This window comes from Trichosurus vulpecula, chromosome 1 (genome assembly GCF_011100635.1).
Source record: "Trichosurus vulpecula isolate mTriVul1 chromosome 1, mTriVul1.pri, whole genome shotgun sequence".
Taxonomy (NCBI): Eukaryota; Metazoa; Chordata; class Mammalia; order Diprotodontia; family Phalangeridae; genus Trichosurus; species Trichosurus vulpecula.
Window position 1 is genome coordinate 565,782,316 of NC_050573.1, and position 13,726 is coordinate 565,796,041.

The 13,726-nt window shown below is 36.7% G+C and overlaps 1 protein-coding gene across 7 annotated transcripts in view; it reads left to right on the top strand.

Moving 5' to 3' along the window:
- CDC14B (cell division cycle 14B) overlaps positions 1–13,726 on the top strand; it is a 142,020-nt gene that overhangs the window by 95,678 nt on the left and 32,616 nt on the right. For all 7 annotated transcript variants that reach the window (XM_036741882.1, XM_036741884.1, XM_036741879.1 and 4 more), the window contains 2 exons: positions 5,048–5,114; positions 9,035–9,097. In XM_036741882.1, coding sequence (XP_036597777.1) covers positions 5,048–5,114; positions 9,035–9,097 — 130 coding nt within the window. The remainder of the gene's footprint in view (positions 1–5,047; positions 5,115–9,034; positions 9,098–13,726) is intronic.

Below are 13,726 nucleotides of genomic sequence, written 5' to 3' on the forward strand. Positions count from 1 at the left end.
TGGATGACGTCATTTAGGAGGGAGGCTGTTGCCCGAACAAGAACCAGAAAAGTGTTCTGTTACATTACTCATCAACGAGCACTCATGATTTAATAGGCAAGGGTACCGTCGCTGCAGCTTTACATCGCTCTTCTTTTCAAGGTTTTTGTGTTAATGGGTTTCACTAGGAGCATGTATGGATCCTGGAAGATGAACATATGTACGATTTGCTTAAGGCCTGTGAAACACAGTGGAACATGGGGAAAAGATTTAGGATTGACAGTAAGAATAACTAATGGAAGCCAAGTAAAAGAAGAATTATTTGTCACAGAGCAAGAAAAATCATGTCTTTCCTCTAATAGTGTCCCAGCAGAACTGATTATTCAGGCATTATGCTCAAAAAAAGAACTATTTAGAAAAATTTAGTTTGGCCAGGTAATTTGAATCTCTCTTGTCATAGCCACCAAGAAAGTAGTTTCTCTAAAGTGCTATATAATAAAATCTCATTAGTTTGAATAAATTGGAAGAAGGGTCAGTCTGAATGAATGAAAAATCTAAATGGGAAACTATTATAAATGAAATTACATCATTATTTCTTTTAAGTGCTTCTCCTAAATCTAGCAAACTTTTCAAAATTAAATGTCCTGATAGTTCTTTGGAGAATGGACTTGTTATTGGCAGATAAGAGCTTCCATTTACATATGCTTTTGTGCTACTGTTCCCACCTCTACTCCCATTAGAGAATGGAATTTTCCCCTGAAGTGAATTTTTCCAGTAACTTAATTTGGCCCACTTATAAAAAACCATTTTTAAAAACAATTGTTGATAGGAAATAGTTTCCTATACTGATAAATAGCAAACCATACAGAGTATAATTTAACCTTGTCTTGATAGTTAACCGCGCCCCTGAGTTGGATTAGATGATCTCCGAATTCTTTTCTAGTTCTGATGTTCCATAATATTTTTTTTAAACTGGACCTATGATTGCATTGCTCTAGGCACTTTCCATTGAGGAAGCTCCTCCCAACCAATGCACATCTATAATGATTTATTTTTTTGATACTGCGCTATATAATATTGCAGTGGATAGAGCGCCAGACCTGGAAGACTCATTTTTCTTAGTTTAAATCTGGCCTCAGACACTTCCTAGCTGTGTGACCCTGGGCGAGTCACTTAATCCTGTTTGCCTCAGTTTTCTCATCTGTAAAGTGACCTAGAGAAGGAAATAGCAAACCTTTCCAGTATCTTTGCCAAGAAAACCCCAGATGGGGTCACAAGTCAAACATGAGCGAGAAGCAACTGAACAGCGTGCTATAATAGAGTCGTGATGATCTCAAGACCTGTTAAGTTTATTTGCTTTATAAGTAGATAGTCGCTGCTTTCCAGCATGACATTTCTAAGCTTTTAATGATACCCTGTCTTCTGGTCACCTCTTCCAAGTTTGTTAAATCTGTACCTTAATTTTACATCATCTAAATTCCCCTCTAATCTCTGAACTGAAAAGTAAAGTACATTGGACTCATGGCACTATGTCTCCCCTTCAGACTCCTTCCAGGCTGCGTTCTGTATGGTAATTGACATTTTTACAGGGTGTGCCAAAATCTTGATGTAATTTTAAGCTTTAATAGGACACTCCATATAGACTTGGTACTTTAACATGTTTTGAGTACATTATTATGTCATTTGAGCCTCACAACAGCTGTCAACGTATAATCTACAGGCTTTATTAACGCCATTTTGTAGATGAGAAAATGAAGACTCAGAAAGATCAAGTGACTTGCCCAAGGTCACACAAGTAAAATGTCTTAGAGACAAAGTTCTGTGATTTCAGAGTCAATACCCTTTCTGCCGTACTATGCTGTCTTCTATCCAGTATGTGACACTACCTGTAGCTTGGAATTCTTACTAAGGTAGGTAGTGTCTTTCAAAATAGTTTCGCCTTCTGACAGTCTATATATACCTCCTTTTTTTTTTAACACTGTTAAAATTAATAGGTATAAATTAAATTAATTTTAATTAAATTTAAAGGTTTAGTTATCTTTATTCCATAGAAAATATGAAGATAAACTTTGATTCGGCACAAGCCAAATTATAACAAACTCTAAATTAGACCGATTGAAGGAGATTTTATTATATTTTCACTTAACTATTTCTTTGTGGCGGTAGCTAGGACATATCACAGCTTAGGATTACGTTATGATTTGAAAAATAAGTCTAGGGAATTTTTGTGTTTAGCTTACATGCAAAAATTATTGACCTCCATGAACAGTCCAGACCCAAAAGTAATATTACCAGTGTGCCTTATACCTTTGGAAATCCTTGAATAGGCCAAGAGGATATTAGTAGTTAATTAAAGGAGGGGAGGTAAATGTTGGCGTGATGATAACATCAAGATTCAGGGCTCTGAACTGTACATGTTGAGTCACGTTGATCAGCCATCCTCACTAGCAGAGTGCTCCTTGAGCTAATCCTTGATTGATTGCCATATTTAACCCTATCACCCCAAACTCTCCTGTAGGTGTTGCTAAACTGGGGTCCGTGGATTTGTTTATTTTTCAAAATATTTTGTAAATGTATTTCAGTATAATTTGTTTCTCTTGTAATCCTATGATTTTTATTTGATGCATTTTAAAACATCTTCGTAAGGGGTCCAAAAACTTCACCAAACCACCACAGAGTCCACAACACCCGAAAAGATAAAAGAACCACTGATTTAGGGAAATTTTATGTTTGTACATTTTCTCATCAGTCAAATTTTTGTATCTCTCTCAATAAATTAAGCTGATGGCCCCCATCAGTTTATCAAATATGATTTATCTAATAATCTAGAGAAACATCCTTTCCTAATAGTGGTTATTTAGTTATATGTAACTCTTTCTATATTAAAGCCTTTCATTTTCTGATATTAAATATATTAAAATCATAAAATATACCATTTGTTGATAGGGAAATCAATAGTAAAACAAAGGCATAGATAATTTGAAGTATTTTAGCTGTGAGAAAACTCAGAACGAATGTCACTTCATACCCTCTGTTTTAATGGCCAATGATTTCTCTTCTCAAAATATAGCCCTACACCATTCAGTTTATCTTTAAACTCACTTATGAATTAAAATTCTCCTTATAATTCTTTATAAAGTAAACATTTGACAGTTCTCACAAGAAAGAAGTTTTCCCTTCTATCAGTCTATGTTCTCCATAGTTTACCTCCTAGAGCAAAAGTTAAACTATGCAATTTTTCCCTGAATCCATAGAGAGAAGCGCTTCATAGAGTGACAGTTATAATTGTAGGTCCTGACTTCCGTGTTGTTAGACATTATGAGTTTCTCTGGCTTCTGTAGGAAAGGCTTTGAAACAGTTATTACGCAGTTTACGTAGCACTTTAAATTTAATCTGTGAGCCGGTTTTTTAAAAAAAGCAAATAGTAGTATATTCTTCTTGAGGCCACTTTTTTGGGGGGGTGGGGGAGGGGGGAATTATCTTTAAAGAATGATGATACAATCCTCATGTAATTCCTAGAGGAGAATCCTCAAAACCAAATCTGGTGACTTGGAGTGATGACCGTAACTCTATCTAATCTCCTTTCTTCTCAAGCTTTGTCATCCCATGCATTGTCTTTTTAAAGGAGACACACCTATATGCAGGTCAGTCTAATCAAATCAGACAGCAATAACCAAAACAACTGGACAAGTGGCCTTTCCATTGTCTGTTTAATGGTATTACGTCACAGTGTCCAAACACCCTTGAGAATCTTCCACCCTAAGGCTAGGAACTAGGATAAAAATTCAGTTTGACCCAATGTTTAGTTTTTCCAGTAAGAAATATACAACTTGAATCCAGTGTAAAATCGTGTGTCTTTTTGTTTGCAGGATTGCTAACACCGTGAATAATCTACAAAAGGAATTAGATTTAAATAAAAGTTAAATGGCACCATTTTAAGCAAATTAGAATTTTTCATAATTTAGTGCCCTTAAGTTGGCAGAAATGCTGTATTATATTTGTCTTCCACACAGAACCTTCTGATTGATGAGAGAAAATAATTGCTTCTTAGTCTCTGTTCTGATTAAATTTGAGTACTGTACTTCAGCTTGAACTTAAAATATACCTTACTCCCCCAGCACAACATTGACCTTGTTTTCGTGAACAATTCTCAGTTCTGAAAAAAGACATGTAATGATTTATATATTTGGTTTTAAAATATTTCTATTTTAAATTATAATATTTTGGCATGTGTAAAAGTTAAAGAGAAAAACACATTTATCTGTAGTACAAATCATACGCCAATAGTGATTGTCCACTTTTCATTGAATAAAAGGAAAAGGAGTCTTTCTTTCTCGAAACAAGTTTTAGGATCTATACGCATAGTATTATGGAGCCTAAGGGTGCCCAGTAGTAACATGAAATTACTTGGATCATCCAACAATGTTTAAAAAATAAATCCCTCCCTCCCTGCCTGCCACCCTTATATTGCAGTCTGCCGTCTTACACACACACACCAGCATAAAGGTTTTAATTTCTTTTGGTGTGAGATGTAGTTGATAAAGAAAATGTGACTCATTTTTAAAAAATCTAGCACTTATTAAGATAAAAATGATGCATAGGAATTGTTAGGAGATAAGACAAAAGAAGGGGTGAACTTGAGCTCAGTAGTTAGGATTAATCTAAATACTGTACTTGAATAATCAAATAGGATCATGCTTTCGGATATTAAATGAATGATACTTGATTTAAATTGATCTTTTTTCTTTTAATATTTTCTTTTGTTTTTTTTTTTTTTTGCTTTTTGGCAGGGCAGTTGAGGTTAAATGACTTGCCCAAGGTCACACAGCTAGTACATGTGTCAAGTGTCTGAGGCCGGATTTGAACTCAGGTCCTCCTGACTCCAGGGCCAGTGCTGTACTCACTGCGCCACCCAGCTGCCCCAATCTTTTTTTCTTTTTTGACCAGGGTGGGTGGGGGGGGAACCTGTTTGATTGCGCCATCTCTAGATGGAACTCTAAAAGAGTGGTTTTATTTATGAGAACTGACTGAGATACTGACTCAGATGTATTTATTTGTGGAATTTCAGGGATGCTTCCTACGGTAATTGCACTTTCTACATAACACTGCTCGACTGTTTTCAGGCAGTACATAAGGTAAGTGAACCAAGCGACGCCGCTTTGCAGGGCTGCATCGGGTTGCCAGTCCAGCATCATCACGGGCTCACCAGCTCGTGTCTCTGGAGAGGTTGCTGTGATTTCACATGCATTCTAGATTCTGAGGAATGGGGGCGGGGGTGAATGTAGGGTAGGGTTTTCATGTTGATGTTAAGCTTAGTGCTATTTAAGTAGTAGTAGGTGTCCTGACTTTATACCGATGCCTTCTGTTTTTATATCAACAGTTATTTCAGGATTTCCTCCATTTAAAAGTCTTCCATAATGAAACCATTTGGTCTAAATACCTCTTTTCATGTCTAACCCAGCAGAGCTTATTTATAATATACAAACCACCAGTGTTACGTACAGAAAGGACACAATTCCACTTTGCATTTAGCTCCATTGTCCACCCAGTTTGTCAGCTGTCTGTCTTGGTCTCTGAGAGGTCAAGTGGTGCCTGGGATAATTCTGTGAAAACTGCAGACTTGACCCGGATAGCAGCAGTGGTTAGGGGCGTGGCAGTTTTAGACTGACGGTGGTATAGGGAGTTGGAATATTTTCAAGTGTTAAAAGTTTCAGATGCTACACATAGCTTGATCATAAAGCCTTTTACATAAGAAAAAAATGGGTAACTTTGTAATTACTTCCATATCAGTGTAAAACTTTATTGTTAAATGAGACACTGTTAGAAGACAGACTGTTAAATTGCTCGACTTTCTCATCTTTCTATGACTTTTTAAAGTCTAATGTTCTTATAAAAATACCATTACACAGAAAAACCTCTAACAAAATTTTTTTCAACTGTTTCTAAGTTATATATCCCCTTTGAGCTACAGATCTCACTACTGAGTTTATATCCTAAAGAAGTTAATGACCGCAAGAGTGGGTTCACATTAGAGCACCGGCCCTGGAATCGGGAGGATTCCTGGTTCAAATCCGGCCTCAGACACTTGACACTTACTAGCTGTGTGGCTTTGGACGAGTCACTTAACTCCAGTTGCCTTCCCTTCTCCCTCCAAAAAACACAACCAAACAAAAGAGTGGAGTCACATGATTACAGATATTAATAGCAGCACCGTTTATGATAAAAAGCTGGAAATAACGTGTGCCCAACAGTAGGAGCGGCTGAATAGACTGGCGTGTGAATGTTAAAGAAGGATAGATTGGAGGCATTCGGATACAGAAAGACACAAACTGAGGCAAAGTGGGCAGAACGGTATGTTCAGTTGCTACAGCAATGCAAGAAAAGGCAGCAAAATTAGTCTGTTTCAGAAGTTCAAGAAATAGAAACGTCGCCCCAGATTCCTTCAGTCCTAGTGTTTGAGGATCTCTTGAGAGATGTAAACTACCAGTACTCCACGCAAAAGGACGCAGAGACTGGATGTGCCAGCCGCCTCCACTGGCCACTGAATTCCTCATCTCTGTCTCTTATGGTCCCGGAGAGGCAAAGCGGCACGTGTATGGTTTTAGGAAAACCTGCCCCTAGAAACTTTATTTTAGACCCGAGTGGCTGCAGGAGTCAGGAGAAGTAAGTACTGTGTTATACTCAGGACAGCGTAGAGAACTGGGGGCTTTTTTCAAACGTTCCTGGGGACCCCCAAGCACTTTTTTGAATGTCCCAACAGTGAATATGCTTCATAAGGGGTTAGTGGAGTTCCTTTGTTTCTGTCTGTCTGTCCCCTCATACATCTCAAGTAAAATAGCATAGATCCTGTTGGTGTACCATATTGTCAAAGTTAAAAAACTTTCTTTCCTTAGGTTTTAACTTTTCAGGGAATTGTACTTCATGAGAAAGTATGTTCAGGTGTTTGGGAAAATGTCTGTTCTAGCAATACCAAATGTATCAAAATGTGTGTGTTTGTGTGTGTGTGTGTGTGTACACACACGTGTACACATTCTTTCAAGCCCCCAGCTCAAAGTCAGAGTCCATTCTTTTCAAACACTTTTCAAACACAAAAAATAAATTCTTGTACAAAAAAAGAATTTGTTTAGGCAGTTAAGCTATTTTAATATGACTCAGTTCTTTTTAAATTCCCACCGATTTTGGCATGTGTGTTGTCAGCTTGTTGAACTTGTAATTAAAGGGCCATCAGGGCCATGAGAAATCCATATTAAAATAAGTTATGTTAGTACTATACAGCATCTTAATAGTTGGAATGGCATTTACGTTTTGATAGTGAATAGCCTGTGGTTAATTTGTCCCTGTACCAAAAAACACAACTTTATAAGAATCTTAATGTGGATTTCTCAATATTCAGAGAGAAGAGCAATTAGTTGTTTTTTTTCCATTAAGAGAAGGTAATCCCCATATAGAGATTTTTAAAGTTATAGAATTGTCAAATCCAGGGACTGGTTGCTTCCATATTACCTGAAGGTCCAGATGGGTGCATTATGCTGGCAATCTTTAATATACATTTAGGGAGTATCTTGATCTGGCCTCAGCCTGAAGCAAAAGGCTGAGTTTAAAATAGCTTGGATGAAAGCCAGAGAATGTGTCTCCTCCTAATTGCAGCTGCAGACAGCAGAAAGGAGTTACAATTCTTGGCACACCCTAACACACCAGAGGATGTGCTGCTTCTGTTAGAACAGCCAAGCCAGCATATGTTCCAATCCAAGCTTACCTGTCCAAAAAGCAAATTTTGGGCAACTTTTTAGGGACACCTCAATTCTATACATTAAGGGTACTTATATTTAGTAAATTAATAGAAAGGAATTTGACAAGGATATGGTCTCAGAATTTGAGCTTAGAGAAATACAGAATAGTAGAATTGAGCAGGGGGAAGTTTTTCAGTTTATTAAGACATACATATATATACACATATATTTCAATATTTTGACTCTCAAAATTGGCTCATATTCAGGTATTGGTAACTGAACTTTTTGTTAAATTGGTATTTTACTTTGTGCATTTAAAAATCATAATCCTGAGAAGGGGTCCCTAGACTTCACCATACTGCTAGAGGAATCCATGATGCAAAAAAGGTTGTAGGTTGCACCTTTATAAGTCCTTTATGTCGATAGAAATGCTTGTGCAAGTGCTGGCAATGTTTAACTCATCTTCTTTCTAGAAAGTAAATCCTAGATTTCTCATTTCACTCCATTAGTGTGTCTGGCTGTGGTTCAGACAGAGGATAGAGGACAGGATGTCCATCTACATGAAGAGGAGCATCTTCTCCTATTTTTAATATTAATGTTGATTCTTTTCAGTACCCAAAACATTTGGCTTTTTAATTCAAGTATTTCAAAAATGAAAACGTATGAAATACATAGTGCAGCTTCAGGTGTTATTTCACAGTCTGTAAATTTCATTCAAGGGAGTATTAAGGAGTGTTACTGGAGGTTTAACTTCCCAATCCTTTTTTTTTTTTTAAACACATGAGGATATTATTAACCTACATGGTCTTGGTAGGTCAGAGTCACTAACATGGGGGCTAACTAGATTTACATTAATGGCACAAATTTTTAAAATGAAAATATAGATCAAATAAAGTATAAGAAAAACTGAGGCAATTAGGCATCGCTGTGCTATAATAAATTCTGAGGAAGGTTGGTGTAAAGGATCGAGAGCTAGCCTTAAAGCCAGAAAAAACAGTCAAGTCATGACTGACACACTGGCCGTGTGACCCTTATTTAATCTCGGTTCTCCAGGCCACTCTTTAAAAACCTGCACAGAGAGCTTCCTCGCCTGGGAATTTCTTATATTGGTTAAGTCACAGGTCCACTCTCCATCCCTGTGATAAATACGTACTGTCATAACAAAGATTCCTTATGATGAAGGCATTTCAGGAAGCTACAGCTCACTTATTTTGAGTTATGTTTAATAGAATGGGATTATGCATCTGTTGAGAACATCTTACATTTGCTGTACAGGAATAGATCTCTATTTGCCATTTTAAAAGTTTTTTTTTTTTTAATTTTAGGCAGTCCAGTATGGCTTCCTAAATTTTGAAAAATTTGACCTTGATGATTACGAGCATTATGAAGTAAGTCTACATGGTTTTTCTAATCCATTTCATATTTATATGTGTGCTGTAGTCGTAATGACTCCGAAAAGCTATTCGTTTCCATTATTACGCATTTGTGTTTATCTTGTTTGAAAATTGGGAGAGAGGGAAGGAAGAAGTATAACATTTCCACATAACAATTACAAATGGCAATATCCATGATCTCAGGGGTCTTTTCCTTTACAAAAATTCAATATATGGAAATCCAGTCATGTTAATTGGGAGTTGATTTTATTTCTGTCACAAAAAATGATTCTTATCCAAAAATAAATAGTATTCCTTTGAAGCACATTTGAGATGGTACATTGAAATGTTTACATGCAGATTCAAAATTAAAGAGAGTTTGGCCATAGGCTTATGTAAAGCAGGCACTAAAGGTTATGGTTGTCACATTGAAACCGATAAGAATTTGAAATTGAGATAAAACATGTGTAAGGATTCTTGAATTGCCACCTGAGCTTTAACTCTAGAAGTCAGAATAACCAATGTAGTTATTATGTACAATTGTGCATTATAGTTAGTTATCTGTGTCTCTGTCTTATCCGAAGGCTCCACCTGTTTCCCTCCAGCAGTGTTCTGCTATCAGAGACCTTCAGTAGAATTGAATTTCAGAGGACAGATAAGATGGAGATTGTTTATCCTCGTTGGGGACTGTGAAGTGTGGAATCAATCAACATGCATTTATTAAGTATCTACTGTGTGCCAAGCACTGTGCTGAGAATGTGCAGTGACACACACAGAGCCAGTGTGAGGGGTGTGATGACATGAAGATGACTTAAAGAGTCCCCAGAGCTGAATTAGAGCCAAGCTTCTGAAGTTGCTTGACCCATCATCTTAAACGATAGCTGTCAAATTTGTTGCAGAGTCAGTAATTATTGTAGCACTTAGTAATATGAAAATAAGAGTTGTGCTTATCTTTTCCTTCTTCCGCATACTCTGTCCTCCTTTTCCTAGCACTGACCATTCTTCCAGATACCCAGGCTCCTAATCTTAGAAATCTTTAACTTCTGTTCTCTTTCTATAATCAAGTCTGTTGAAAAATCCAGTTGATTTTCTATCCGAATATCCCAAGTATCTTCCTCCCACCCCCCTTCCAGTGCTGCTGATGCTACTAGCAGGGTTCAGACTCTGATTACTTTTTTTTTTTTTTTTAGTGACCTCAGAACCATTCTTCCTCCTCCCAGTGAAGCTACATCCTGGCTCTGAGACTGTTTTCCTAGAGAACAGTTCTGATCACTCCCCTATTACAGCGTTAGCTCTGAAATTTACCTTTTCTTGAAAAATGTCCCTCATGTTTCCTAGTTGGTTGTTTGCCTTTCTCAGCAAGGTGGAATTGAGTGCATGTCCTTACAAGACCTCTACAAGAATGTAATATATGTATGTAATGTAGCTGACTTTCTGGAAAATTAACTGGAGAATCAGAAGTTTAAGTAGCCATCTTCCATGTGGTTTTCTTACTCTTCAAAAAATAATGATCTTGTTTCACTGCTAATATCAGTGTCCTTAGATTCATTGGCACTATCATGAAGTTTGAGATTTTCCGCATCACTAACACAGTGAATCACAGGTACCTTCTTGGCAGCTCATATCCACTTACTTACATCAAATTTATTCATGAGATTTGAAGAATGTTCTTCATGGTTTGGAGAATTTGTACTAAGGTGTTTTAGGAAAAACCCAAAGCAGACCAATTCTTTATTGTCATGGTAAGAAAATGATATTTTGGCAGTCTCGACACCCAAACGACAATTTTCTTTCATCTCTGTCTTGTGTGGTGCAAACACAGTGAATTTGGAATCTAAGGATGTCTGCTCAGATCCATCTCTGCCATCTGTGTAGCCTTGCGTAAATCACTTAACTCCTGAATCAGTTTTCTCATCTCTAAAATAAGGAAGTTGAATTAAATGATGTCTTAAGATGCCCTTCCAGTTCTAAACCCTGTGATCTTAATCATTAAGTTGAAGCTGAATTCCAAACCAAACAAAATTTTAAAATTGCATTATAACAAAATTGAAGGTTCTGTATTTATACATAATGGAACGACCTGATGAAATTCCTTATTGTACTAAGGTACATTAATCTGAATCACATCCTGATTAGTAGACCAAATCAGCACATTATTGTCATGAAGGAGTGAAAATACTGAATTCAATAAACATTTACTGAGTATTATTATGAGGAACTGTGCTAAGTGCTATAGAGAAGATGAAGATGAAAACCTAATCCTTCCCATTAAAGAGCTTGTGTTCTGGTTTCCATTAAAGAGCTTATGTTGTGGTCTAAAAAAATAACTAATCCACTTGGTATTTTCTATATAAACATTGCATCTCCAGCTTCCTTGGCTTTACAGAGGCCATTCCCTTTGCCACTTCATCCTTTTTACTGTCATCTCTAGAATTCCTACCTCCATTTAAGGTTCAGCTCCCATGCTGCCTCCTACAGACATCTTTTCTAATTCTCTCAATTGTTGGTGCGCTTCCCCTCTCCTCTCTCAAATTACCTTGTACTAATTAACCGCAAAGCTGTTATTCTCCCTTCTCCCCCTTTAAGTAGAATGTAAGCTTTTTGAGGATGGCTGCTGTTTTAAATTTTGCCCCATTGCCTAGCAAAGTGCTTGGCATATAGTAGTTACTTAATAAGTGCTTGCTGAATTGAATTAAAAACAGGTGCTATCATTGAGTGGCATATGAGAGGTTTAAGCAAAGTTCACTAAAAACATGGAGGAATAAATGATGATTTCCTGATTTTTTTTTTATTTTTGAGGGGGGAGAGAGATATCAAGGAAGGCTTCGTGGAAGAGATAGCCTTTGAACTAACTGTAGTTCTGTTGATCATGATGACCATTATTAAAGCAGCCAAATGTATGTAGCTAGAAACCAGGGACTTGAATAACTGAGGTCCCATTACTTGAAATAGTTTAGAGATAAGTAGATTAGAGAGCCAGCCTTAGAGTCAGGAAGACCTGAGTTCAAATCCTACCTCTTACACATAAGTGGCTGAGAAGATGGCAACCAGTATTAACAGACAGAATTTCTTCACTGGGGGGGGGGCGGTGCCTACAGTAGTAAAACCACAGATCCCGTCACTATCCCTACATACAGTTCCTTTTTTAATTCCTTAGAAGACTTACTCAAACTAATCAAATTAAAGATTAATTATCCTAGTTCTTACTTAGGAAAGCTCTTTGAGTCAGTGGAATTTAATTAAGGCAAGAATAACAAACCAGTTTAGTATTAGTAGCTAGAATTTACATAGTGTTTTCAAGTTTTCAAAGTGCTTTTCAGATATTGTATCATTTTGTCCTCACAGCAACCCTAGCACAGGTAGGTGTTACTATCACCATTTTACACATGAAGGAACTGAGGCTAAGGGAAGTAGAATGACTTGTCCAGGGTCACACAGCTAATATAAGGGGCTAAGGTTGAATTTGAGTATATGTCTTCCTGCTTCAGATCCAGTACTCTATTCATTGTGCCAAGTATTTTTCTAAATGGTTCTTCTTAGAAAAATGTGATCTCCTATTCATTGGCATCAGTTCAGTTAGTATTCCAAGGATATGAGAGGTAGAGTGGAGCAGTGAATAAAGGGCCACCCTGAGAGTCAGAAGAACTTGGAATGAAGTCCCGCTTCTGAGACATACTGGTTATGTAACTCTGGGCAAATGACTGAACCCCTTAGTGCCTAACACAGCTCTCTGAGATTCTGAGTGGCATAACAGGTATGGAGCTGCTTTGGTAGAAAGGGAGTTTTCTTACCAGAAATTACTTATCTTATACCAGCGATCTCAAAGGTAAAAGTGTTCCAAAGACAAAGTTTTCTTTGATTTGAAATGTTTCAAAGAGATGTTTTGTGAGATGCTGGGTAAATCACTTCAAAGTTTCCTCAACCATAAAATGAGAGTTGAATTAGATGACCTTTAGTGTCTCTTGAAACTGTAAATCTAAGATCCATTGACCAAACTAAAGAATCCTGATAACTCTCACATGTATGGATGAAATCACTTGGCAAATTGGAAATATATTTGTTAGGCAGAATTTTAGTTTCTTGTTTCATGATCATTAACTGAGCAAAGTCATCCCAAGAACATTTAAGGATGAACAAAAGAGGACAAATAGAAAAAAAAATGGAAAAGATCTGTAAAGATTTCTTTTTAATAATTTATTTTCCCCTTCAAAAATAGCAGAACTTCCATACTGACTCTTAGCATTACATTCCTAGATTTGCTTTCAGACGAGGTAGAAATAACACAAAAGTGAACAAAGTCAAGGAAATCTGTCGGATTTGATCATAGAGGAAATCAGTGCTGTAGGAAGCACAATTGTGGGACACGGATAGATCCATTCCCATGGTATCTGAAAAGGGGGCAGATACAAATGGCATGAAAAAAAAACTTAATACCTCATTAATATTTTAATTTTAATATTTTGAATATTAAATATTTAGATAATTCAAATAATTATATATTCAATTTAAATATTAAAATAAATATTTTAAAAGACCAATCCACCTATATGCACACTATATATGTATGTGTGCATGTGTGTGTATGTATGTGTGTTTGGATATGTATGTATAGTTATATGTATGTATATGTATATTTATAAGAAA